The 27,792-nt window shown below is 41.1% G+C and overlaps 3 protein-coding genes across 3 annotated transcripts; 2 read left to right on the forward strand and 1 right to left on the reverse strand.

Annotated features, from left to right (window-relative positions):
• The first annotated feature begins 924 nt into the window (after positions 1–924).
• On the forward strand, positions 925–5,393 carry phyhd1 (phytanoyl-CoA dioxygenase domain containing 1). The gene is made up of 11 exons (XM_008423686.3): positions 925–1,067; positions 1,913–2,071; positions 2,651–2,726; positions 2,816–2,863; positions 2,957–3,012; positions 3,097–3,159; positions 3,246–3,267; positions 4,112–4,240; positions 4,321–4,437; positions 4,706–4,832; positions 5,021–5,393. The coding sequence occupies exons 1-11, from the start codon at positions 1,035–1,037 to the stop codon at positions 5,067–5,069; spliced, it is 879 nt and encodes a 292-aa protein (XP_008421908.1). The 5' UTR covers positions 925–1,034; the 3' UTR covers positions 5,070–5,393.
• Positions 5,394–5,712: 319 nt separating this feature from the next.
• On the reverse strand, positions 5,713–9,345 carry dolk (dolichol kinase). The gene is made up of 2 exons (XM_008423684.3): positions 9,186–9,345; positions 5,713–8,642 (listed from the first exon to the last, which is right to left on the reverse strand). Exon 2 carries the CDS (start codon positions 8,509–8,511, stop codon positions 6,940–6,942), a length of 1,572 nt encoding a protein of 523 aa, XP_008421906.2. The 5' UTR covers positions 8,512–8,642; positions 9,186–9,345; the 3' UTR covers positions 5,713–6,939.
• An 896-nt stretch (positions 9,346–10,241) lies between these two features.
• nup188 (nucleoporin 188) lies at positions 10,242–27,789 on the forward strand. Its single transcript, XM_008423687.3, has 43 exons — positions 10,242–10,355; positions 12,067–12,121; positions 12,234–12,307; positions 12,391–12,475; positions 12,560–12,640; positions 12,756–12,800; positions 12,884–12,976; positions 13,082–13,201; positions 13,566–13,777; positions 14,015–14,129; positions 14,275–14,475; positions 14,608–14,688; positions 14,765–14,851; positions 14,945–15,064; positions 15,143–15,269; positions 15,359–15,517; positions 16,492–16,618; positions 16,710–16,797; positions 18,986–19,062; positions 19,141–19,255; positions 19,342–19,462; positions 19,548–19,614; positions 20,596–20,721; positions 20,840–21,080; positions 21,152–21,358; positions 21,452–21,621; positions 21,710–21,779; positions 21,869–21,936; positions 22,479–22,674; positions 22,797–22,874; positions 22,950–23,035; positions 23,794–23,939; positions 24,023–24,201; positions 24,313–24,513; positions 24,618–24,710; positions 25,077–25,229; positions 25,421–25,558; positions 25,644–25,718; positions 25,797–26,036; positions 26,145–26,276; positions 26,357–26,430; positions 26,535–26,664; positions 27,205–27,789. The coding sequence occupies exons 1-43, from the start codon at positions 10,330–10,332 to the stop codon at positions 27,382–27,384; spliced, it is 5,259 nt and encodes a 1,752-aa protein (XP_008421909.2). The 5' UTR covers positions 10,242–10,329; the 3' UTR covers positions 27,385–27,789.
• The last annotated feature ends 3 nt before the right edge of the window (positions 27,790–27,792 follow it).

Below are 27,792 nucleotides of genomic sequence, written 5' to 3' on the forward strand. Positions count from 1 at the left end.
AGTTGATCATTTTTTGAGCAGATAAACATTTTTAGCACTTTCTGTCACTCGCATTGAGGCATGTATATGTACAAAATGGACAAAAACTTTTCTTATCTAGTCTCATGTGATCTAAAACATTTTAATTGGTACAAACAGAGAATGGTCTTTAATGATTCCCTTTTCCACAGCATATAGATTTTCCAGAGACTGCAAGCTGAATGAGGTGCACTTCTGATCAAAATTCTTATTATTTATTATTTGACATAGGATTTAGGTCTTGGAATTTTGAAAAAAAAAATAAAATAATAATTTCCGACAATTCAGACTAATTTTATGTACAATGCTGTTTTTTAAGAGTTTGTCTCTCATACAAGATTGGTGAAGTTTTTATTTTTTCATAATTATCAGGTGTGTTTTCCAATTTTATTTTTTAAAATTGTATGGCTCCACTGAACATAGAAGGAAATACCCATAATCACTCTGAGTGTAAAATGAAGGTTTTTGGGGTTTTTTTTACTTATCGCCAGAGATTTAGATTTTATTCATGTATGCTTTATGTCGGGCTGCACAGTGGCGCAGTTGGTAGAGCTGTTGCCGTGCAGCAAGAAGGTTTTGGGTTCGATTCCCGGTCCGGTCTGCCTGGAGTTTGCATGTTCTCCCTGTGCATGCGTGGGTTTTCTCTGGGTACTCCGGTTTCCTCCCACAGTCCAAAAACATGACTGTTAGGTTAATTGGTCTGTCTAAATTGTCCCTAGGTGTGTCGGGAGGAACCAGCACCTCCCGACCCCACTAAGGGACAAGGGTGCAAAGAAAATGGATGGATGCTTTATGTCACGTTAGGGACACCCAGAGGCCAGACTGTGCCACTACACCAACAGAACGCTGCTGGTCGCCTTGTGATGCAAGGAAAGAGTTAAAAGTACAAAATCCTATTACGCTACATTTAAATCGGTTTTGACAGCTCACGTGTTCAGACTGCAGGTTACCCGGATGATAAAAGTTACACACACGGTGGCTTTGCCTTCCGCGGGATCGCTTCCCAGTAGATCATAATGGATTTTATGACAGATCAAGACGTCCAAAAGGTGAGTATTTTATTATATATTTTTTTTTTTTTAACCATACACATTCATTTAAAAATACCAACTTAAATAAAACAAAACTGCTAAAGCTACAACGTGTCCTGAAATACTCTAATGAACTTGCGGCTGAAGGTTGATGCTTTCTGCCAGGATCGTACTGCGAAAATGTGGAAAAGTGCAAATGTTTGAGATCATTACGTAAGAATGCTGCTCCCACAAGAGGCCGCTTGTGGGAGCAGCGTGTGGAGAAACTGTGATTAGAGCAACAGATGAGTCAAAATTCAGTTTTAATCACCAACATTAGGCGACCGATGTCTTAAAAACAGCATTCCTCGACCCTGATGGCACAGATGGTTACATAACGCAACTAAAAATTGCTTCAAGTTTTCACATTGATGCTGAATCAGTTATTTTCACCACAGTTTGGTATTCATGTCATATTTGTTATGCACTGCTTCGCCACTGCAACTGGAAAGGATTCAAACAAACAAACTCAAATTAAGTTTTAAACTAACAAAAAAAATAATAATCTAAAATAAATTATTTACCAATGTGGTTGGTAACCTTTAGAAGATGCTTTAATCTGGAAAAACGTTATGGTAGTGATATAAAACAACTAAAACTTTTGTCAAGTAGAAACATCTTGTGCATTCACTAATTGATCAAATTAGCCATTTTTCTTGTTGCATAATCATTAGAATGATTTTTTCAATCAAAAAAATGTATTCTTATATTAAATATTTATTGTGCAAATGCAGAAGATTTGACTGTCTGTTTAAAAAAAAATCAAATGTCAGCTGCAAAGCTTCATCTCCACACCTCTGTGGGTTTTTTTTTTTTTTTTTTAGTACAAGGAGGATGGATATGTGGTTCTGGACGGGCTGCTGACCTCTCAGGAGTGCGATGAGCTGAGGCAGAGAATGGCTGAGATCGTGGACCGGATGGACGTCCCCGACCACTGCCGGACCACTTTCTCCACCTACCACGACGAGCAGCTAAAAAAGCAGGTGACTTAGAGAAACACATGGTGAAACTCTGGCAGCTTTCGACAGCTCATTCAACCTGATTCTCTTTCTCACACGCTTTCCGCCGCATCTCGGCATAAAAGATGCAGGTAGGGCTGCAGAAAGTCCCGTCACGGTTAGTGTCTGGCAAAAGCAGCTACATCACATTAAAACCATGAACTTTTACGTGTTTTTGGGGGAGTAGAGAACATTGAAAAAGCAGAGTCATGAATGCTTGCAGCAAAAGCTGATTTAAAAAAAAGACTTAGTATATGTCTTTGCTACACTTCTTTTAAAAAGATTTTTATATTAGGAAATACTTTTTCCCCCCCTTTATTTCATAATTACACACAACGTCATGTTGGTCTGTTGTACAAAATACCAATAAAACATGCAAACGTTTGTGGTTATGACATAACTGATTGTGAAAATATTTTGCAAAGCACAAACAGTATATACCTTTACCCCAAATTTCCTTCTACCAAGTTAATGCCAGACTCTTTTGTCAACAGTGCGTTCAGAGACAGAGCGCCTTTCACCCCAGACTCATCAGTTGACTGCTGTTAATATTTCGTCCTGCAGGGGAATGCGGATTATTTCATCACAAGTGGAGATAAGATCCGTTTTTTCTTTGAGAAGGGTGTTTTTGACGACAAAGGTGAGCTCTTGTGAAACCCTATCGTGCCCTGTCAAATATTTAACAAGTAATGAAAAGCCAAATGAACCGGAGCATGTCTTGACCCGCAGGGGAATTCATCGTACCAAAGCAGCAGTCTCTCAATAAAGTTGGGCATGGTAAGAAATCCTGATTTATTTATTCATGTCCAAAAACAAAATAAATATAAAATCCCCCTTGTTGACACAATGACAGACACTTTCTCCTCTTAGCCCTACATGCATATGAAGCTTTGTACAAGAAAGTTACACATTCACCCAAAGTTCAGGTGAGTTAGCTGTAATACAAAATCAGAGAATGGGGTTAAAGGTCAAAGAATAATCAGCATTTCAATGAAATGTTGTGCTTTTAGGGAATAGCCAAGAAACTGGGCCTGGTTAATCCTGTGATACTGCAGAGTATGTACATTTTTAAGGTAAAGGATGTGTCTGTCTGAGAGCGTTACACAGTAAATATTGTATGACTACATTGAGGAATCATTCACTGTTGTATCTATTCTAGCAACCAGGAATTGGTGGCGAAGGTAAGAAAGATTATATTTCTTCATTTATCACCAGAGAGAGGAGTATAATAAAGATATTATAATTTAAAATTGTTCAATAAATGATCATACTGGCTCAAGGATGTTCCAGAGCACAAGCTCTGACTAAAATAGAAAAAATATTATGCAAACTTAATAATTTCATATCTTCATTGTTGTTATTTTAACTGTCTCATTAGCAGGTCAGAACAAAAAAACAGCTTTCAGTTTTCCTTGTAGCATGCAAAGAATTGTTCATTTATAAGCCCAGGTAGTAATTACTAATTCCAATTTGAGGTTTAATTAAAAAAATAAATAAATAAAAAATGCAGATAATATTTGGTTGAATTTTTTATTTCCGAGCCGCCAAAGAAACTTTACTCATAATAAAAGCGACTAAGATATTTTTAATGGCCTACGTAGCCTGAATGATCAGGTTTTGCCTAAATTAAAAATAGGAGAAAGCAGTGTGAGGCATTCAGAAAGATGAAGGTAAAAGCATTCGTATGCAATAAAATGATGCAAAGATGATAATCCGATGCATCCAAAGTCTTTCCCTCCCATCCCGTTCTTCATTCTAGGTATTTAATGTGCATCCAGATGGGACAACTGTGTCTTCCTCTTGACAAAACTGGATAAATATTGAATGTGGGAATTTAAATCAGCCAAACTAACTGCCTTTAGCCTGTTACGACACTGTTTCACTGTGACAGTATGCTGTAAATCAGTCATAATACATAAATGTGATCATTACCTTATGCACTCAGTGGTAGTGGGGAGTCACCATGATTCCTCGTGACATGATGAAATGTAACTTTAAAATCTGCAGTCGATTGTTGTGTTGCAGTGACGCCGCACCAGGACGCCACGTTTCTGTACACGGAGCCCCTGGGCAGAGTTATGGGACTGTGGATCGCCCTGGAGGATGCGACTGTCAACAATGGCTGCTTGTGGTTCATACCGGGATCACAGAGCAGTGAGTACAACACTGGACAATTTTCTGTTGGTGCATTTGGCTTTACGTGAATTTCTCACGTCACCGCTTTATTTTCTTAGGCGGTATTTCCCGTCGAATGGTGCGCACCCCGAAAGGCTCCTTCCCGCTGACAGACTTCATCGGAAGAGAGCCAACTTATGACGAGGACAAGTTTGTAGCTGCGCCTGTTAAAAAAGGTGAACGAGGCAAAGAAACAGTGTTCGGATGATGTAAAGATGGAAGGGGTCTGATTTGTTAAAGTGTCAAAATACTTACTGTTTACACCTTGTGCCTAAAATAAGATTTTGCTACAATGTTTATTGAAGTGCCACCTTTATTTTATCTGCATAGATTGGCCAATTTTCATGTGTATCTCTGGAAGACTATCTCCAAATGGATTGAGGCCTTTACATGGTTCACCTGGAAATAATAGATTTTTTTTCTCATCCGTCTGCTTGTGTTCAGGTGGTGTGGTTCTGATTCACGGGGAAGTGGTGCACAGAAGTGCTGAAAACACTTCTGAAGACTCTCGCCATGTCTACACCTTCCACATCATGGAGGCCCTGGACACTCGCTGGAGCCCTGACAACTGGTGAAAATGAGTTTTTTCCTATGTCAGACCCCCAAGGGTTGACATCACTTGCATTTTACTTTCACACAGCTCTTATCTAGCATATAGCTTACTTGTTGTGAACAATCATTTAATTCCACCCAACAGACAAAAATCATTTGGCTTTGTCTGTGTAGCCCATAAATCATGTCTCCTTTTGTTTTTCCAAGGCTGCAACCCACAGAGGAGCTGCCTTTCCCACCTCTCTACACTAAATGACAACAAAGTCTCTGGCAGCTTACAAAGAGGAACGGTTTTATATGAAGAAGATGTTCGACGACGTCTGCAGAAAGTTTCTGGGAACAATGTTTCACGCCTCAGTGTCTGTTGTTAATGTGTAAATCAGCTCAGTGTTTTTTTTTCCAATTTTACTGGGTCACAACTCCTCAGGCTGGCAGGCTGCACCGTCAAAGCACCGAGCATTATGTCGAAAAAGTATTATGTAGTTCATAAATAATGGTTGAACACTATAATGAATGCATACATATTTTTTTAAATGTAACAAATAATTACTAAAATAAATATGTTTTAGCATTTTAATAACTGTCCCATATCTTTGGTGATAGAAGTGGGGTTTTTTTTGTGAGCTACTTTAAATTTATATTGTTAGTATTAAATAATACACAACGCATAATTGGAAGCGCTCACCTTACCATAAACCTGTTTACAATTTATAATTTAGTTGTTTTTTTTAATATTGGAAAACCATGCATCATTTTTACTTCTAAAACTCAATAAAATGATTGAGACATTTGTCATTGTGGTGTGACAAAATGCAAGAAAGTCTAAGCATTCCAACAGATGTCCATTTTAAGATTCAGCTTGACTAATTAAACTTCAAGGCCAAATAATTTTTAACACAAACATGTAAACATTTTTTATTAACAAATCAAATTATAAATGAGAAAGTTCATTTTTGTGTATTCCTAGTATGGTCATTCATTCACACAGGAGGCTTAGCAGGTATCTGCCATGATGCGCAGATCATGCAATAATACAGAGAAAGGAAAGAATCATGAGATAACAGCATACTACTATGCCAAAACACGTCACAACTTAAAAAAATACACATATATGAAATGACGCCAATCAACACTGAAATCAAAGCTCAGACAATAAATTAAAGTATCTTTGTGTATAAATGAAGTCCAACTTAATGACATTTGTCTACAAAGCATCTTAAATTAAATCTCAGGGAGTCTGTTCATAGTTTGACCCAAAAACATACATACCGATTCATAATAATAATAATAGTTTAAATGATCAGTTTAACAAGGAATGGTCCAGTTAAACCACAAACATACAGAGCAAAGTAAACATTTAGAGCAAAAAAAAAAATCGTAGTTCAGGAAAGCTGCATATAAATATGTTACAGTACTAGAGTTCACATTAGTGTCATGCAGAATCACAAGGAGAGCCAGCCCTTATACAAATAAGTTGATTTGGACTGCCATGCTTTTATCTACAACTTCTACAATAAGTGATCGTCTGCTAGAGAAAATACACATCTTAAGGCATGTTAGCATAGCGGGCAGTCCTTTATATTGCCACGGGGAAGTCAAGACTGACAATCAAAGAACAAGATTTGATAAAGAGAGAAACCTTTAAAATGATGTTCTTCCAAGGCAATGCACGTAGATGTATTGGTCGTACAAAAAATATATCAAAACAATAGGTAGTAGTTCCATATGGGACTAAACTAATGCATTCCCACTGTGCTAAACTCAGTTTGCATAATTTAAGAGTTATAGGTGTCAGTGGTTGAGTTCTTCAGAGGCAGGACAGAAATGTACACCACCACTGACACTGAGCTCATGTTTCTTTAAAACCTGCTCTGGATCTCCTTATTGCAACGTGAAGGTGTACAGGGACAGACTTTATGTGTGCAACATCATTTTCTGAAGTGATCGAGCTTTTAGCAGATTTTTTTGTGCCGAGACGCTCTACCTTTTCTTCCCCGTTTGCTGAAACCTAAAGGGCTTCCGTTACTTGCTTTCCTTTAAGACATTTCATTCACAGTTTCGCTTTGCCACAGGGAAACACTTGAGTACAGACAGTGAGGAAATGTTTCTTTTAGTCGTTTGTTCACTTAAAGCAACAGCATGATGAAGAGGTACAGCGGCAGCAAAAGATTGTCAATCTGGGAGGTGTAGGCTTCCAGCAAAGCCACAAGGGTGATGGAGCCAACAATCCATGAGTAGGTCGAGTTCAGATTGATGCTTCCATCAAAGATGAGGAACATCGCCACGGCGATGATCTGGGCAAACACGGACGTTGCGGTCCCCTCCAAGGTTTTCCTGGTGCCAGGCCAGCGGATCTCTCCCATGGTGCTGCCAAAGACGGACGCAACGGTGTCTCCGACTCCCACAGCCAGCACGCCCGCGTAAGGTACCAAACCCCCAGCCCCAGAGAGGATCCCCTTGGGAGCACAGGGTCCAGGAAACAGCCAAATGGGCAGAGACATGCCCATCAGCAGATAAATGTGAGTGAGAATGAGGGGGCCAGAGTCTCTTTCATCCAGGAACAAGGTGAGAAGTTGCCTGAGCAGCTGGCCGAAAGGCAGGATACGAAAGTAGCGGACATATTCCAGCAACAGGAAAACCGCCAGGCATCCGACAGAAGCCACGTGTAGCAGCTGTCTGTCATAAATCAGTCCTGGAACATAGGTGGCCACTACTATCAGGTGGAAATACTTCCTGACAATGGTAGAGGCCTGGTGCTTCTTGGATCCCGACTGGCGCTGATAGTTCTGATGTAGTACGACACAAGTTGCGACGATTGCCAGAAACACCCAATACCCCAGCAAACAGAGTCTTCTGTCATTCAGGGTGACAAAGTCCAAAAGCCACATGATGGGGTGCCGGCCGATGAACAGTGACAACCACGGCATCAGGATGCCCAGAACCAGGACGGCTGTCATCATATGAAAGAAGAGGGAGGACACCCAATTTTCAGACTCCATGAAGCAGAAGAGCAGGGCGAAGAAAACACCCAACAGCAGTGAGCCCACCACCACCACCGGCAGGAAGTAGTTCACCGGGTCACCTTTGACCTCTGCCAGGTTCAGCGAGCGTTTGATGAGCTGGTTCAAGATGAAACTGATTCCACCGACGATGAGGAGGGCCTCTCCGGGTGTGAAGCAGCGTGGCAGCAGGTAAAGCACAATCAAACAGAGATAAACAAAGATCAACAACACCTCTAGCACCTCAATAACCTCCGACACCGTCAGGGTCTGCTTCGTCGTGTAGAGGATGGCGCTGCCGGCCAGCCCTGCGATAATGCAAGTGTTGGTCGGGACGGGTCTCGTAACACCCAGCGCAATCAGGGAGAGGAACAGTGCCAGCATCATGCCTGTGATGGTAATCACCATGGAGAACCGCTCAAAGTAGACATTCCCTGAGGCTGAGCACTTCTCTCTCAGCACCAGGCCCATCAGAGGCATCACCATGGAAGCGGGAACGATGCCACTATTGGCTGACAGGCGAAACTGGAACACGGCAGCTCCCGACTTGAGCAGACGGTCCCATTTGTGCTGGACGTAGAACGCCTGAATGAAGAGAGCTATGCTGCACCAGGAGTGTTGGTTCCAGATGGCCATGTGGACACAAAGCACCACGGCCAGGACGACGACGGACTCCACGTAAACTGGGTTCACCTGCATGGCGTCAGGGAGGATGAGGCCAAAGAGAGATGGAGGGATCGATCTGAACAGATGGGTCTGAAGCAGAACGGGATACCTCGTCACTTCCTTTTGATGCCGTTCTTCATCGTGTGGCAGGTATGTTTCGCATGCTGCAAAGATAAAAACAAAAATAAATAAACAAATACATGTATAAACAAATGAGAAAGGGAAAATAAGGATGCAGTGTCATAAGTTAATCACTGTATTCAAGATCGTAAAATCACTTTTTCAGTTCAAACGGGATATTGAACTCTTGCAAAACCTACTAAATATAGTCAGTGTGGAAAAACTGCGTTTAGAAACATGCTCAGTCTGGCGTGGAAAGACCCGGGTGATCTTTCCACACCAGCTGCAACCTTTGCTCCTGTGCGGGTGGAAGTCGGGGCGACAAGCAACCACGAATCAGCTGTCCTTTATTGACAGATGACCGCTATTCCTTTGCAGATAAATCCGAAAATGAAAAACACAATCCACAGAAATTCTTGTATTCTTACAGAAAAAAGGCGGTGGGTTAAAGACAGGATGCTGCAAGCTCCAACGACACAGAGCTAACACTAAAATCCAGCAGATCGTAGCGAGTTAGCAACTGAGCGCCGGCAGAAGGCTGTGTGGAAGTGAAAACCACGCCGATAAAGACAAACAAGAGTACCCACCACATAAATGCAGCTATATCTGGACGAACATGCGCTGGGACGGGACGAGCTGCCGCCGTCTCTGTGTAAACCTGTTGGCTTTGTCAGCTGTCGCTCCTCTCACAGCCTGCAGGAAGGGGCCATGTTTGACAGCATTGTCACGTGGTACCATCACAGCGGTCATAAAAAGACGGAAATTAACAGTTTTATTTGATTGTTAAATTGTTTATTTGTAATAATAATAATAATAATAATAATAATAATAATAATAATAATAATAATAATAATAATAATAATAATAATAATAACCAGTTTATGAAGATTTAAAAACTAATTTTGCAAAATATTGTATCATTTTTATACAAGTTGGGCTTTAAAATAAAACTTTACAATAACATCTTTTTAAAATTAAAAGATATGTGATTATAGCGCCTGATATTTACTTTATTTTATTATTCTTCCCCTAAATTTATTTGTTACATCAGAGCTTATTCGTGTATTCAAGGATCGTTTCACGAATGACTCGAGAAACATATATTCTCTAACAAAAAAATAATTCAAAACACACGTCTCCCTTTAGCATTTTGTTGTTTTTCGGGTTTGAATTACTGTATTTATAGGGCTTGTTAATTACATATTAATAAAATATTACTAAAATAATAAGATATTTAGTTAAATCTCATTTGAGAGTGTGTCTGGCGATGGAGAAGAACTTTCAGATCCAAAATTTAACTTATCTTAACAGAGAGCTGACATTTGCAAATATACAAGTGCTATTAACATTCATGATTTATTGTTCTTTTATGTTTTATAACATTTTCCAACTCTGAAAATAGATTTTAGTAAAAATTAAAATGTGTGTTTATTCAAAAGGTATATAACTTTCTAAAATAGATTATGCGGCTGCAAAGTAACCCAGGATATTGAAATTAAGATGGAATATTTGCTTTCGTTGAAAGCTCTAGATAAAAAGGAGAGAACCGTGTTTTATTACTGAGTTTATATCATGAAATCGTGCGAAAGATCACGGGGAGGCTTTACTTGACCTAACAATCTCATTCCAGAAAGTGGCAGTAGAGCAATTCTGAAGTTGAACGCTGGCTCCAGAAGAAGAATCTGATGTGACGGCCAGCTCTCACCGACCAATCACAGGGCCGAGGCGAAGATGGCGGAATCAGAGATCAGCGTCAGGTAGTAACAGCCACGCATACTTCATTTAACATTAATAAGGTCTGAAGACTTAACAAAACCTACTGGAGAGCAAACATGTATAAACATAGCGTCAATTTTTAATTCAAGGTAACCGACGCGTTTGACTGTTCGTCTTTTAAACAGTTAGCGCCACGCTTAGTTAGCTTAGCAACTGCTGCTAACGTTTGAAAGGCTTTTCTCCGGCGCGGCGCCGCATGTCAACAAAAACTACAAACGTCAGCTATTGAAATTACTCGTTATTTTAAGGGACAAATAAGTTATTTTAAATTAAACTATCTCTGAATTATCTTCAACAACTATCACTTCTCGTGAGGGATTAAATAAAGTTATGTGATAATGGACAAAGTAACGGAACAGTTGATTAGAGATATGACAACGAAGTTAGCTTAAGTTAATTAAGTGTAAAATAATGTATAGAGTTTTACAGCTTGGAGATCGATCTGAGAACTGAATTCAATATCCAATCTTTTAACTGTCACAATTTATTAGTTTGATCTAATAGAACCTTTTTAGGCTTAATGATGCCAGATCAAAACGATAGCAGATTTATTTTTGTACATATGTGGAGTATAGTTTAATAGCTGTATTTGTAATGAGCGTGCTAAACAGGATGATGAAAAGGCCATCTCAAAGTTCCATCCGTGGTTTCTATTTTGTCTTCAGCAATTTGCAATTTAATAGTATGTTTCTTGTTTTAAGAGAATATATGGAAAAGTGAAATTGAACAAAATGTTTTCAGACTATTTCATGTCCTGTTTGTCTGAATAATAAATATTTGTGATTATGAAATATATTTTTTTCCACCTGCATTTTATTTAAAGGTTTTGAGTTATCATGACATAAATGTCAGTACGGATAGATTGATCTACTTACTTACTAACTGAAAACCATTCATGTGTGTGTGCACAGACACCATGAGGTTTTATGAATAGATCTTATTTAGGGATAATGGCAGTGATGAAGCCTGTGTTAAGAACCCTTTGGAGAACAAATGCCTTTTCCATGTTGTTTGTGTTTATTCATGGTTTTTGTGACTTGCATATTTTAAATGTTAAGCAGTAGACATATTTGCTCTACAAGATGACTTTTGTATTTATATATATGTGTAAAATTGAATTTGAAAAAGGAAATCATTTTTAAATAAAAATGTTTGCATTTGAAATGCATTTGAAATGGTTTATTATATTTATAAGAGAATGCTGTGGGTGACAAGTAACTCTGATTACAATGATTGTGATTATATAATCAACAATATTCATTACATTGCATGTCTCCATTACTTATTTTAATGTTATTTTTGGTATCAGTTTAATTTAATTTCAGCATGTTGTTTAGAATGTTAGAACCAGTCATTTGCAACAAAAAAGTCTATCCAAAAGAACAAATATGGTTTTTTTGCAGGCAGAATTTGCATGCATCTAAGGATTTCTTTGTGATTACAATCTTGTAAACACAATCCAATTTGATATAATGTGTAGCTCTAATAGAAACTTATTCTCAAAGTGATGATCAAATCACCAAGAACACATCTTGGTGATTCGATCACCAACTGAGCTGTTAGAGCTCAGTTGTTAAAATTCCTAAAATGTTCAAAGCATAAAAACTGAAAACAGTTCAGTGCTGCTGATATGCATTAGCACTGCATTCTGCATTGCTTTGCCTAAATACACCACTTTCACTTTTTTTTCAGGAGCTGTCGAGAGTTATGGACAATTTTGCTGGGGAGATCTGCGTTGAGAGAGCCGGTATGCCTCCTCTGTACTTTTGTGACCTTGCTGAACATTTAATTTATCAGTTTTATTTTTGGTAACGTGTACACCAAATAAAAAAACAAACATTTGTTTTGGATTGTCGCAGGCTCAGATCGAGGGAGAACTTGACAGACACTGGGACAGACTGCATCAAGGACTTGGTTACTACAAGCCACCCAGGTAGATACAGCAAGGTATTTTCACGTCGCATTCATTCAACTATTATTCACAGAAAGAGTAATTGTCAGCTTCTTTTGCTGTAGCCCATCCTCTGCTGGGAAAGTGAAGGAGAAGAAAGATGTGGCGCAACCTTTGAAGGACTTTGGCTTTAGGATCAGTAAATTATTGGTACGAATTCAGTTTTCTTTGAGTAAACGCACACACGTCGGTTTTCAGTGCGCGTGCTAAGACGTGTGTTCATAAATCTCACAGAATCTGGACGAGCAGCAGAGTGTGCAGCTTTTACAATGCTATCTCCAAGAGGACTACAGAGGAACCCGAGATTCCTTAAAAGTATTCTTTTTTGCTCTCCATCAGTTTTTTTAAATTTTGTTTTTATCGCATGACATAAAGAAGAAGAAGAACTACTGCATTAGTGGTGGTGATTAATACAAATTTGTGTCTACAGGTTGTTCTAAAGGATGAGCGGCAAAGCCAGGGACTCCTTCTAAAGGTGAGTCTACAAGTCGGCAGCTTAATTGCAACTTTCCTGATGGCAGTTTTGAAATCCGACTGGTTCCGTAATTGTTTCCACAGATAGCTGATTACTATTACGAGGAGCGGATGTGTCTGCTTAGATGTGTTCTGCTGCTGCTCACGTACTTTCAGGATGAACGTCATCCCTATCGGGTGAGAGGTCACAAGCATATTTGATCGTTCATCATGACAAAGGTTGTGGGTTGTCTTATTCAACTTCAGGTGTTTGCTTATGTGTGTGTGTGTGTGTGTGTGTAGACCGAGTACAGTAACTGTGTCAATAAACTGGAGAAAGACCTGGTGAGCAGCTATCAGTCACAGTTTGAGAATCTCTTCAAGGCCGAAGCGCCGACATGGGAAACCCACGGCAACCTCATGGTAAGGGTGTTTCACAGCTCTTTTGTTTTCGTCTGGCAAGCCAACACAAAGTAGTTAGTGACTAAAAGCAACTTTTCAGCAAGATATACCTTGTTTTAAGTAAATAATTGACTTAAAACAAGCTTCCATGTTTTGCTGAAAAAAGTGCTTGTGAGTTAGTTTTGTCTTATTTCAAGCATACTAAGGTATTTGCACTAGAAAATAGACCAGAAAATACTGCTGTTCTAACTATTTGGGATTGAAATCTTGTATTTAAAACATTTTGTGACATGAATACTTGCAACACGCTGTATGTGGAAAACGCTCAACGAAGCGTGACCTCTTTTTATAAGTACCAGTCTGGGTTGTTTGTGTTTTTGTTCAGACCGAGCGGCAGGTCTCCCGGTGGTTCATACAGTGTTTGAGAGAGCAGTCTCTGCTGCTGGAGATCATCTTCCTGTACTACGCCTACTTTGAGATGAGCCCGTCTGACCTTCTGAACTTCACCAAAATGTTCAAAGAACAAGGCTTCGGCTTACGACAGACCAACAGACACCTGGTCGACAAGAGCATGGATGCACTGGTTGACAGAATTGGGTAGGTCGACAGTGTCGACATCGGCTGATATGATATTGACCAGTTTTATGCAATTTCATGAAATGTAAACATCTAAAACAAAAACGCACGACATGATCTGATTTTATCTGTTTGCTGCACAACTACTTCTACTTGGAATCTCCACATCAATAAAAGCCATTTCTTTTCATGATTAGTTTTCTAATTGCTCCTTTTGATGCAGTTTTAATTGATTTGTTGTGTTTCTCCGGCTGGCAGATACCTGAGCTCTCTCATCCTGGTGGAGGGAATGGACATGGACTTTCTGCACAAGTGCGCTCTGGAGGATTGCACAGAGCAGCACCAGTTTTCCGGGGCTCCTGACGTCATTAAGGTTTGACACAAACCTTTAATTGAAAAAGAGATAATCAGTTTTCTTTTCTCCCCCCCCCCCACAATACGAGCAGAGTGAATTTATGGGAAGAAGTTTTCTTAATTTATTTTTGTGATATCTGTATTTTTTTTCTTTTTTCCTCCAGGAGATGGATCAGCTGCTGTTGACTTTTGGGGACATCCCTCATCACGGCCCAGTTCTGCTGGCCTGGGTCCTGTTGAGACACACCCTCAGACCTGATGAGTCCAACCCTGTGATCCGGAGGATAGGCAACACGGCGCTGCAGCTGGGCGTCTTCCAGTACCTTTCATTGATGCTGAAGGGGCTTGGAGTCTCAGGAAATAATGTAAGATGGCAAAAATTATGCATCACAAAAGGATAAAAAAAAACATGCACAAACAGTTGAGTATTTTTTTGTTGTTGCCCTTGTGTAGGTAACTTAATTTTCTAAATCATCTTTTTGATTCTGCCTTTCCAGTGTACAGCAAGCACAGCCAAGATGTGTATTTACGGCCTGCTGTCATTCGTGATCACGTCTTTTGAAGAAGAGAGCTTACAGGTTCTGTCTGGCGCTTATGTGTTTAAGACAAATTGATGTGTGTGTCGGTAACCGGCTCTCTTGTAATCTGCTGCAGGCCAACGGTGTGGAGGGCTCTCACCTGATCGATGCCGCCTGCGAGGTTCTCTCCGCTCCCAGTTTAGCTGAAGTCTTTTGGGAAATGGTGAGACAAAATGCCAAAGGGAGAGAAATAAAATAAAGCTACCCGTGTATTTCTTGCTGTTAATCCGTCATGTTTGTCTAAATTTGAATCTAGAAGCCAAACAGGGGACTAGGGATGATCCTGGACAGTGCAGCTGGGATGTTCCCTCACAAGATCGGACCTCTGCTGCAGCTGCTGACCGCGCTCGTGTCGAACAAGTCGACTGTAAAGAAGGTAAAATGCCTTCCTGACCAGATGTACGGCAGCCCCTCTTTGTGCAGACGCCTCAGTGTTTATGCTCATGTTTGGCAGGTGTATAACTTCTTGGACAAGATGTCCTTCTACACACAAGTTTACAAGCACAAACCCATTGATATTATTTCTAAGGACGATGAGACATTGTGGAGGAGACAGGCGCCAAAACTCCTCTATCCTCTGGGTTTGTTTCGGTTCACATTTATACAGAGATGTTTAACCTCATTTATAGTTTAAAAATAAGCGCATCTTCATCCCATCATCTTTCTTTAGGTTCAGGACAGGCTAACCTGTGGATGCCCCAGGGAGCGCTGGGCCAGGTGGTGATTGCAGGGGAACAGGGCTACATGGTAAGGTGGGACTACTCTTACAGTGCCTGGACTCTGTTCACCTGCGAGGTGGAGATGCTGCTGCACGTCGTATCCACTGCAGGTACGTCAGACAGGCTGGAAACACAGTAAACATTCAGCCATGATGCTTTTAGTCTGTATTTAAGATTCCTAGTGTGGGCTCAAGAATATCAAAGCAGCCAAAAGTGTCACTTTGACATCAACCAAAACATTCCTAAGTGGAAACTTCTTGAAGCATCTTAAATGAACTTTTGTTGTTTTTTTGTTTTTTTAGTCCAGCTCCAGTCAACTTAAGAAACTTTAGGTACAAATGGAGAATTGCCAGTGATGACACATAACATTTTTTACACTGAAATTACACTTAAAAGTGTAATTTCAAATCAACAAATCCTTCAACAAATTAGTTTTCAATTCATCATTCTTAAGTACTTTGGAGAGGTTTTAAGCTATTCCAGTTTTTTTATGTGTATATTTATAATTTTTTAAAGTGGCTGTGATCAGAAGCTCACCTGGTTTTCTACATATTTTTTAATGTTTTTCTTTGGACTTCAGTGGATTTAGTTTTGTTTCATTTGCAGTTCATTTTTGTGAGTAACTGATGCACCCTAATGTATTGAAATATAATTAAAATAATGAAACGAGTTTTATATAGTTATCTCACATACACAGCATTGTATATTTCACTGAAAATACCCAATACAAACAGAAAAAAATGTTTAATGCAGACATATAAGCCTACTGAAAAATATGTCCATTTAAGGACTCGATACCTTTTTGTTTAAATGCAGCCTTAAGATTTCCTGGGGGGGGTAAATAAAGTTTTAAAAAAAACTTGCTTTACTGACCACTTAATTATTTAAAGTCAAAACTGAAATCCAGATTTGATTGTTATATTGCTAGAATTTAAACAATCTGCTGTTTTGGAGTCGTTCTCAGCATTTTGTCATCAAACGGTTTTTCTAGTTTATTCAAAACAGTTAATTACGTAAAAACAAGTTTTGGAATGTGTGTTGCAGCCGTCTAATTTATTCAGCATTGTAAACCTGTTTGCTCTAGACGTCCTGGCTCAATGTGCGCGCGTGAAGCCCATCCTGGATCTGGTCCATAAGATCATCAGCACTGACTGGACCGTGTCCGACTGCTTGTTGCCTCTCACCTCACGCATCTACATGTTGCTGCAGAGGTAATCTAACGTCAGACAAACTTCTCGAAACTTGTAGGTTAGGATTATTATTTTTTTATAGTCTCGATCTTGCACCTGTCTTGTTTATCAGGTTGACTTCAGTGATCAACCCACCGGTGGATGTGATCGCCTCCTGTGTGAACTGTCTCTCTGTGCTGGCTGCCAGGATGCCGGGGAAGGTGTGTATGATTGAAGCAGGGAGGTTCAGGTCGTTCGTCTCTCATTTTCTTGCCTTCATCAGGGTTTCTACAGGGGCTTCAAATCCTTGAAAATGCTTCAGTTTCAATTGGGTCTGTTCAAAGTTTGGGAATTGGTTGACACCTGTATATAGTCCTTGAAAGTCCTTCATATTCTAAACCACACAGTTTTATTTATTAAGTGCAGTCTAGAGTTTGATTCAAAACCTAAATTTGGTTAAATGTTGTTTACAGTTTAAACCAGATCATTTCATAATAAGGCCTAATAATGACACACATATTTTTTGACAGTTTTGAAGCTAAATTAAACCAAACTTCTCTTGTTTTAGGTCAGTTAAAATGACCAAGATTATTTCTATTTGCTAAATGCTAGACCTGTCGCGATAAACGATGAATCAATTAATCGGACGATAAATTAAACCTATCTACGATTTTAATTATCGTCTTTATCGTCTCTTCCTGCCTTTTTTCTTTCTGTTGATGACACTGAATGAAAAAAGGCTCAACTCCGGTGCTCTCCACTGACCCTCCCTTCCCATTTCCTTAGTCTAATGTCCAGCGCACATTACACAAGTTGTCGGCCCATTTTCAAAACCTGAGAGACACATTAGCAGACAGAAATCCTAGGTACAATGGTTCGATCGGGTTTGTCGTGCCGTGGGGTGTCCAACCACATGGGCACAAAATAATGGCTACAAGTCCAGTTAACTCATTTTAAAACCAGGCATTAATCAATGCTTTACTACAATCTACCTGTGATGCATGTGGCTAGAGTCAGCGTAAAGTCCTGACTGAATGAAAATCATTATAACCTATTTATGTCATGTTAACGAAGAACAGCTGAAAACTTACCGGATTCATCAACTGCGGTAGCAATTTGCCTCCAACTCCTCCCCTTGTCATTTCTATATTCTTTGCACGAAATGTTGAATAAACATTAATGATAGCACATATCATCTCCGGTTGCACCGTTTCAGCTGTTAGGGATTCCCCTTTGTAATTTCCCCTCAGAAAGCATGAGGAGAATCTGCACTTTCTGATTGGCTACCTGTCACATTCAACAGGCTGCATTAAGCTCCCAGTTGGGGAAAACCCCTGATTTAGATCAAAGCGGCCAGGACAATCTACCGCAACCCACCACACACTACAGGATGATTGGTTACGAAATCACCAGCGACAATCTTGGATCGGTCAGCGATCTAAGATTGTCATAAGGGGAAAATAGGGGCAAAAAATGGTGTAGTGTGAACTACTGCATTAGGTAGTCGGATGTGCCGGTTTTCTCTATTTAAATCTAGATATTACTGAAGAGCAATACAGACTTCATAATCTGCACTTTTTGGTTGAATGCAGTATTTATTTCCACTTTGGCTTTATGTTGTTTAGTTTTTATTCAAGTACGTTTTTTGTTCATGGAGACTGAGAATCCATTTTATTTTTGTTTTTGGTTGTTTTGTTTATTTAGTTTATCAGTTCCAGTGTTATGTGTTCTTTTGAAAATAAAGTGTATCTATCAGGAAATCGCATGTATTATTAGTCATTTCCATTAAATCAGTGTCAAACAATATTATCATTTATCGCAATAATTTTTTAGACAATTAATCTTCTAGCAAAATTTGTTATCGTGACAGGCCTACTAAATGCCAGAAAGTGTAGCGAGAACAGTTTTGGGATTTTTTTTGTAACTTTCTTGTGTTTAAGCATTTAATTTGAGCATGTCTTTTGTGTTAATATACATTAACACGAAAGACATTTCAAAACATAAAATTTTGTTATGTTTTAGTTCACTTTATCCCAGAATGTAGAATGCTGTTATAATATACTATTAATAACAGTAATAAATCATATAAAATAGTGAATTGAAATGTCTTTTTTTTTAGTTTATTTGTACAGTTTTTATTGCTAAGTGTGGTGCTGGAAAAGTTTGAAAACGTACCTTGAAAATGCTTGAAAGTGAATGCATTGTGGAAGAAGTGTATGACAGAGTATCTTCAGTCAGAGACGTCTTGAGATTCGCTGTAATACAGACTGCTCCAGAGAGATCTTTTCTGCCAACAGCCATTACTATCTATAGTAACTCTTTGAAGAATCTGAATTAATGATTTAATTTCCCTTTTGGGATCAATAAAGTATTTCTGAATTGAATTGAACCGTGTTCATTTCCTCTCAGGTGTGGTCCAGTCTGCATCACACTGGCTTCCTCCCCTTTGCCTCCAACCCTCTGACCAACATGGCCCAGTGTATCAGGTAACCACCACCCCTAATAAACCAGATTGAATTCTGATGAATCTGTAAAATGTCAGACTAGTATTTCTCCTGTCTTAGTGCTGAGGGGATGAAGGCAGGTAACTACGGCAACCTGCTGGTGCAGATTGAGCAACCCAGAGGAGAGTACGCTGTAACGGTCGCCTTCCTTCGTCTCATTACAACCTTGGTGAAGGTAAATTTATTTATGTTTTAAAGCATAATATCCGAGTCTTAGTTCTGGTTTTTAGTAATGCACCGCTTCACTTTTATCTCCTTCAGGGGCAGCTTGGAAACACCCAGAGCAAAGGCCTGATTCCCTGCGTGCTGCTGGTGTTAAAGGAGATGCTGCCGACGTACCATAAGTGGCGCTACACCACCAATGGAGTCAGAGAGAGAATAGGTGAGCTTTCCCGTTTTCCCTGACGTCGCTCTGGAAGAGCAACAGAGGAACCAGAGTAAAAGTTGACTCGTGTGCGTCTCTACAGGTTGCTATATTTTGGAGTTGATACACGCCATTCTCAACCTGAGCCCAGAAGGAGAGGACCAGGGCAGGTACGGATGGAGTTCAGAAATATCATCACAGCTTTCTGGTGATTCAGAGAGCTGGCCCATACGGTCGCTCGGATTTAGGAATATGTCAGAGTTTGCACTAGAGCGAAATACATTTTTTTAAAAACATTTTTAGTTTTTGAAGATTACATTTTTGGAAAGTAGGGACTATTTTTCCACCAATTTACTCTTTGGGTTTCCATAGTTCAGAGTGATGTCAGCACACTCAAAACCCACAGTTTTGTTTGACAAGCGAGTTTTACAGCTTTGATTTGTTTTGGACTTTGAATTCAGGTCAACTCTATGATGGAGTATTAGGGTCACGCTAAGATTTAAAAAATTTTTTTTTAAACATTACGAGTAGAATGTGGTAATATTAGCAGAATAAAGTCATAATTTTATGAGTAATCCAACACAAAAAAATATCAAATTAAAATGAGGAATGTTGAGCTTGTAAAGTTATAAAGTTATACTTTGGTATAAGTTTTAGAACATCACATTATTATCCGAAGCAGAACTTTGAGGCAAAACAACACCAGAACTGAGCTGCTCACATTAGATCCTGGCTACTTTTTTCCTTGTTAAAGCTCTTTTTCTCATAACTAAATTTTTTCTCTGGTAAAATTGCATCTTTTTTTCTGCTAATACTGACTATATTCTTGTAATTGAACAGAAATTGTCATAACCTGGCCCTGAGGTGCCATCGTACAGCTCACAGAAGGGACGATTGAATTTAAAGCTACTTTTTGAAAATGTTTTCTCCCAAAAGAAAGTGAGCAAAACAGATAAAAACGAGATCTGACATAAAGAATCAGAGATTTTATTCTTAAACCATATCAACCAGCCCTGGTTGGCGCATGGTTTGGTCATCCAAAGTTCTGTTATTATTATTTTTTTTTACCAATATTAAATACTTTAATAAGATGTGCACTAATTTAGAGATAATTTAGCTGATTGATTTGTTTTTTGTTCTCTGACATGCAGCACTCCCACCCTGCAATCCCTTTGCATCTACAGCCTGGCCAACACAGAGGCTGGCCAGGCCGTCGTCAACATCATGGCCGTCGGAGTGGACACCATAGACGTCGTCCTGACTGCTCAGCCCAGCAGGTGAACATTTCAATATGTTTGTTTTAATAATCCACCTTTTTTTTCCCCCTTATTTTTTATTTTGCTTGTTTGCTGTTTTGTCCCCTAAACTGGTGACTAATCTTGTTTCCTCTTACAGCTGTGGCTCTGAGGGTCCAGGTCAGATCCTGATCCAGACGGTCAAACTGGCTTTCTCCGTCGCAAACAACGTGATCCGCCTGAAGCCGCCGTCCGACGGCGTGTCCCCGCTGGAGCAGGCGCTGACGCAGCACGGCGGTCACGGCAGCAACCTCGTCGTCGTCCTCGCCAAATACATCTACCACAAACACGATCCAGCTCTGCCCCGCCTCGCCATCCAGCTGCTGAAAAGGCTCGCCACGGTGAGACCTCCTCGGGCCTTTCATCGATTTATCACTAGCTTACATCGCTAAGGAACTGGTTTCCTCTGCAGGTGGCCCCCATGTCGGTGTACGCCTGCCTCGGCAACGACGCGGCCGCCATCAGGGACGCCTTCCTCGCTCGGCTGCAGAGCAAAACGGAGGACATGAGGATCAAGGTGATGATCCTGGAGTTCCTCACGGTGGCCGTGGAAACCCAGCCCGGCCTCATCGAACTCTTCCTCAACTTGGAGGTCAAAGATGGAAACGAGGGGTCAAAGGTACGTAACCCTGGCGTAACTCCTTTTTTTTAATTTTATTTTTTTTAGCAGCTGAGCATCTAGATTGAAAACGTTTCTGTGTCGGACCTGCAGGAGTTTCTGGTGGGCGAGTGCAGCTGCCTCCACGTGGTGCTGGAGCTGATCGACTCCAAGCAGCAGGGGAAGTACTGGTGTCCTCCGCTGCTCCACCGCGCAGCGCTGGCTTTCCTCCTGGCGCTGTGGCAGGACCGCAGAGACAGCGCCATCTCCGTCCTCCGCACAAAGTGAGAACACACAGCTAAAATAAACCTGATTTCACTGTGAGTGTGTTGTGGAACAATCTCATGGTGCTTTTTTTTTTTTTTTGTGCAGGGAAAGATTTTGGGAAAATTTGACGACGCCTCTTTTTGGAACTCTCACCCCGCCGTCGGACGCCACGGAGGTCTTTGTTAAATAAACAAATCGCATCCCGTTTTCACCTTTCTGAACCAACTACTTCATCACTACCCGACTTGTTTGATTTATCCACAGCCATGCGTCCTGGAGGCCTGCGCATTCGTCATGAAGATCATCGGTCTGGAGATTTACTACGTCGTCAGGTCAGCTGGTTGACCTGAATCTGTGCCAACATCAGTCAAATGATCAATCCTGCACTGTAAAAACACAAAATACCACCAAGTCTAGTTTCTAGGGCAAATTATTTTAGTGCATTTGAAATGAGTCACAAGTGACTTTTTAGCAAAATACAGGAGCTTGTTTAAAGAAATGATTCCTTAATATCGATTAAAAAAAAAAAAAAAGTGCCAGTGCTATCGGCAGATTATTTCACTTATAACAAGTCAGACACTTCTCACATTATAAGTGAAATAATCTGCCAGTGGAACTAGTACTATTCCATCAATATTAAGAAATTATTGACTTGAAACAAGCTCCTGTATTTTGCTGAAAAGTTGCTTGCAAGTAACTTATTTCAAGTGCACTATAATAATTTGCCCTAGAAACTTGACCAAAAATACTTGGTAGTATTTTGTCCTTTTGCAGTGTAAAAACGCCCTGTGTGTGTGTGTGTATGTGTGTGTGTGTGTGTGTGTGTGTGTGTGTGTGTGTGTATGTGTGTGTGTGTGTGTGTGTGATGTTACAGTGGTTCTTTGGAGCAGTCTCTGAAGGATGGGCTTCAAAAGTTCTCCAACGCGCGGCGCTACGACTACTGGTCCCAGTATGTGATGTCGTTGGTGTGTCACGTGGCAGAGTCGGAGGAGGAGGGCATCTGCTGCTTCCCGGAGACACAGATGCTGATTTCTGCGTGGCGGATGCTGCTGATTCTTTCCACCACCCATGTGTGTTACGTTAATACCGATTTTTTTTTTCTTTCTCTGTAAATTGGTTGGTGAAATCCGTTTTATTTGGATAGTTTGTAGAGAAACATCAAATCTGAGTCGTCGTGCTCTGATGTTTTCAGGCGGACGTGATGCATCTGACAGAGGATTCAACCAAACTGAAGCTGTTTATGGATGTTCTAGATGGGACTAAAGCTGCTGTAAGTCGTGACATGAAACTCTTTTTAAATTTTTTTCATTTTAATCCAGTTCTAATTTTCCCTCCTGATTTGCAGCTCACCACACCCACATCTCTGCCTTGTCTTCGTCTGGGATCCATGATGGCTACGCTCCTGCTTATCCTCCTGAAACAGTGGAGGAGGTGTGCTTGGCATCTTCTACGTAGTGCTGCGTCTTACTGTAACAAATCTTTCAAATGTGAATGCAAGTGTCAAAATTAGCCTCAGGTCGTATGTCTTTCATAATCCCCATTAGCCACCTGAATTTCATGATGGCTTCTTAGATGATGGCTGCCATTTTTGAGCTTTTTAAAACAGTTGTTACCGTAAAACGTTCGCCATTTTCATGATTTGGATCGACTTTATGTCATATAATGCATTTTGGACTTTGCTCATCCTGTTCTTACAACTTTAAAGTAGTAATATGTAGCAAAGTCAGACGCCAAATCTGCAATGTCACGCCAGTCGTCACCTGGAAGTTCACTGAAATCTGTGACTCAGACTTAGAGACAGTTAGTGTTGGGTTTAGCTAATTTTGTTAGGTTTAGCGCTTGTTTCCGATTTTTTTTTTTTAATGCATTTAGCGGTTAGCATTAGCTTCTGCAAAAGAAATTTTTGGTTTAGCATTAGCTTTAGCTATTTTTTTCTGTGTTTAGCGTTATTTTTTTTCTGTTTAGAAATTTATGATTTGAAAATTATTTGACATAGAAAGTTGGCATTTTAGTGTAATAAAATATTTTTTCTTGGTTGCCATCTTGAATTTTTCAAACACAAAAGCAACCAGCGTAAGAACATTTGTGGCAAGTTAGGTTCTTGTACCTGCAGGTGAAAGATTTTGCTTAAATATTTATCGGCTGCTCTGCATGAAGTTTCATGATCGAACTCCTCTCTCTGTGCGCAGTGTGGTGGCAGCGGCTCCTGACATCCTCTCGCCCCTCACCCTGATCCTGGAGAGCGTCCTGCAGGCCGACCAGCAGATGATGGACCGGACCAAAGCCAAAATCTTCTCTGCACTCATCTCTGTGCTTCAGATTCAGGGTCTCAACGGTACAAAACCGTCCCCCTTCTCTTTGTCTGCACTTGAGTCAAACGTTCCTCAGTGGCTGACATCTGCATGATGGGTCAACCAGGCGGAGATATTTCCCAGCTGCCCCAGCTGTTGCTCTCCGTATGCGAGACGGTGAAGGACGAGGCGCTGGCGCTCATCGACAACACCCGGCACATGAGCCAGACGGGAGACCTGCTGGAGCAGGAGGACAGCATGGAGACGGACTGTCCCCGCGGTCTGCAGAAGGACCAGAGAGACGGGGTGAGCAAGAGAAACGCGCGTCCCGTTCGAGAGCGGCTCTCTCCGTCCAGAAGGTTTTGGATTTTTTTCAGCTCAGCGTGCGTCGTTGTCTCTCTTTCCCTGCTCGGTCAGGTGTGCGTCCTCGCCTTGCACTTGGCCAAAGAGCTGTGTCGCAGCGATGAGGACGGCGAGCACTGGGTGCTGGTGATGAGGAGGGTCCCGGTCCTGCCGTCGGTGCTGAGCGCCGTGGAGATCAGCCTGCGCTGCAAACACAACCTGTTCTTCACCGAGGCCGCGCTCCACCTGCTGCTGACGCTGGCCCGCACTCCCCAGGTACACGCAAGTACATCTCTACACCTCAACACTTCATTTCTGTGCCATCGTAGTCTAAATTAATGAGGGGGTGTCTTTAATGGGGTTTTTTTTTTTTTTTTTAGGGGGCAGCAGCTGTTGCTGGAGCAGGCGTCATTCAAACCATCTGCCTGCCCCTGCTGAGCGTGTATGAGGTTTCCTCAAACGGCACATCGCAGGTAAAAAAGAAAACACCAAACGCAGACTTTACGTTGAAGGAATAGCTTGTAGTTATTGTAGAGGATTTCTAAACAAACTGGAAAAGTATAGATTCAGTCTATTTTTTTTTTTGGCAGGATTTGAAGAATGTGAGTCTCCCTACAATAAGCAGTTTCAGCCAGAGAAACTTTTCATGTTTATTTTATTTTTTTATAGAAAAGATCGTATTGGAACATTTCAGCGTAGACGATAAGACGGTCTCACAATTTTAGTTAACTTTTTTTAAATTTTTTATTTTTTATGTAGATTTCCCTACAGCCCTGATATTAACCCAGATTTCAGAGCTGCGTAATTTTTCTGATAACCAGATGGTTGGTGTTTCTCAGAGTTTCTCTCGGAAGTCGCAGGACTCCGCCTGCTGGCCGGGCGTTTACCGCCTCTGCATGTCTCTGATGGAGAGCCTCCTCAAGACGCTTCGCTACAACTTCATCAACGAAGCCCTGGACTTCGTCGGAGTGCATCAGGAACGCATATTGCAGGTCGGACCCCTGATAGCATTCTAATCCATGTCATCCGTTTGCGAGCCTGTCGATTAGCTTGTCGTCGCTACGACATCTTCCTGAAAAGGCTCACGGCTGTAGTTTTGCTGCTACAGCTTCCTCTATATAATTTAAAATAGTTGAGATTGGATCACAGGAAGTTCCCCGCCTTGTGTTTCCTCTCCGCTCAGTGTCTGAACGCGGTGCGCACCGTGCAGAGCCTGTCCTGTTTAGACGAGGCAGATCACACCGTGGGATTTCTGCTGCAGCTCTCCAGCTTCTGCAAGGAGTGGCAGTTCCACCTCCCCAGTCTGCTCAGAGACGTGCAGGCAAGTCTGGCGGGAATCGCAGCCTCAGCGAAAACCGCAAACTCTTAAAATTCATTCACCATTTCTCTTGTCGTTCTCTCCGTAGATAAACCTTTGTTACTTGTGCCAGACGTGCACCTACCTGCTCCACAGCAAAAAGATGCTCCACCATTACCTGCAGGTTAAGATCTGAGAGTTTTTATTACTTTAAATCAGATGAAGATAATGTTTCATCTCTAAATGTGCATTTTCTGTTCAGTCTAAGAATGGTGAGGCGTTGCCCGCCGGCACCCGGACACAGCGACCGCCACAGGCTTTGAATAAAGATGCAGCAACAGCAGCAGCATCATCATCATCATCAGGAGGAGGAGGAGAGAGAGAGGAGGCCGAGCAGAAGGCCCTGTTGGCCGTTCAGTGCAGCCTGCTGAAGATCCTCAGTAAAACTCTGGCTACCCTGCAACACTTCACTCCAGACTGCTGCCAGATTCTGCTGGACCAGGTCACTCCCTCAAAGAGTTCACAATAAAATGACCAGACTTGATTATTTACGTTGAGCTATGATACTTGAAGCATAACATGTTAACAATGTGGCTGTCTTGCTCCTCAGTGTATGGACCTGGCTGAGTACAGGACCTTGTTTGTGCTCAGCTTCACGAATCCCGCGTTCGACCCGGACGTGGCGCCGTCATTTGGGACCCTGCTGGCCACCATCAACGTGGCCCTGGGCATGCTGAGCGAGGTGGGCTGCGGGACGCCGCAAAGGTCCGCGTCGATCAACCAAAAGTTAAAAAACGATGACTTAGTGCTGCTTACTTTCAGATGGAGAAGAGGAAGGAGCCGGCCTCTCTGAGCATCGCCTCGCTGGCCTCACTGGAGGAAATCCAGGCTCTTAAGTAAGTGAAAGCTATTTTTTTCTTTTGCAGTTTATGAACATGCAATAAAATCGATTCAGGTTCTTATTCACATAATTTTTTGTGACATTTTCTTTGGATCTCAGGTCGTTGTTGATGTTCACCATGGAGAACTGCTTCTACGTCCTGATCTCTCAGGCTTTCCGCTGTCTCAAAGATCCAGCCATCCTTCCTCGTGACAAACAGAGGCTCAAACAGGAGCTCAGCTCTGAACTGGTGAGACGTCCACCCTGTTGGCCGTGACGCCCATCGGGCTCCAGCTCTCACACTGCGCTTGTGTTAACGTGCAGATTTTATGCAGGTTTTAATCTCCGAACATTTTAATAACATCTAGGTCCCACTTTATTCAAATATTGTATAATTTGTATGTTGCCTGTTTTTAAAAAGTTTTTCATTTTTGAGGAATTTCTTGCCATCAAACTAATATTAAATTATTTACATATTAACTTGAAAAGAACACATGAAATTAGCTTTGTAGATACCAAATAGGTCATTTCGTATCTGATAGTAAGCATGTGTCCACTAGATGGCAGTCTACTGCTTCTAATGATTCTTGGACTGTGTGAAATATGCGTCAACATCCACTCGCTGCTGCCCCCTAGTGGCTATAGGATAGCACTCCTATAATTGTAACAATATTTAATTTGATGGGTAATCTAAATCCCTTTTACATTTTCTCATTAGTGTTAGTTTCTTCAATTAAATTTTTTTTAAAAAGTTATCCCTAAATAACGATTTTTCCCCGTCCAACTTTAGAGCACTCTTCTCTCCAGCCTGTCACGCCACTTCAGGAGGGGATCACCATCGTCCCCAGCCAGTGGCAACCTCCCCTCCCTCCAGTCCAAACCCTCCACACCCGGATCGAAGGCGAGCCACGAAGGTCAGGAACCCATCATCCAACTGGTCCAGGCCTTCGTCAGACTTGTGCAAAGATAAAACTTACGAAAAGCCACATTTCGTACATGTTTTCAGAAGAAACCTTTTCTAGTATCGAGCCCTATTTCGAAGTGAACAGTTGTGGTTCAAGGCGTAGAAACATTTGACTTTAATATTAAACTTGAGGACAGCCTGATATCTTTCAAACTGGTTTATATTGACGAGGAACTGAGTCTATAGGGATCTTGGTGCTGTTCCTCATCCGTCGCTGACTATGGTCCTTCATTCCCAGGCCTAGTTTTATAGGTCACTATGACTAGAAAAGTTTCAAGTGCTACTTAAATGTAATCTGCATGACTTTGTTCAACTCTTTTTTTAAAATTAGCTCTTGTTTTGGAAGTGTTGGCCAAAATTTGTACTTTCAAACAAAAATGTATATGCTATTAAAGGGAGTTTTGTACCACAGTT

This window comes from Poecilia reticulata, chromosome 12, assembly GCF_904066995.2.
Source record: "Poecilia reticulata chromosome 12, P_reticulata-male-v2, whole genome shotgun sequence".
Taxonomy (NCBI): Eukaryota; Metazoa; Chordata; class Actinopteri; order Cyprinodontiformes; family Poeciliidae; genus Poecilia; species Poecilia reticulata.

Coding starts and splice junctions, on each gene's coding strand:
- phyhd1 (XM_008423686.3), top strand. CDS start 1,035: ATGGATTTTATGACAGATCAAGACGTCCAAAAG. Junction 2,727..2,815: donor GGGTGTTTTTGACGACAAAG/GTGAGCTCTTGT, acceptor CTTGACCCGCAG/GGGAATTCATCGTACCAAAG. Junction 3,013..3,096: donor CACATTCACCCAAAGTTCAG/GTGAGTTAGCTG, acceptor TTGTGCTTTTAG/GGAATAGCCAAGAAACTGGG.
- dolk (XM_008423684.3), bottom strand. CDS start 8,511: ATGCAGGTGAACCCAGTTTACGTGGAGTCCGTCGTCGTCCTGGCCGTG.
- nup188 (XM_008423687.3), top strand. CDS start 10,330: ATGGCGGAATCAGAGATCAGCGTCAG. Junction 12,122..12,233: donor GATCTGCGTTGAGAGAGCCG/GTATGCCTCCTC, acceptor GGATTGTCGCAG/GCTCAGATCGAGGGAGAACT. Junction 15,065..15,142: donor ACAAGTCGACTGTAAAGAAG/GTAAAATGCCTT, acceptor CATGTTTGGCAG/GTGTATAACTTCTTGGACAA.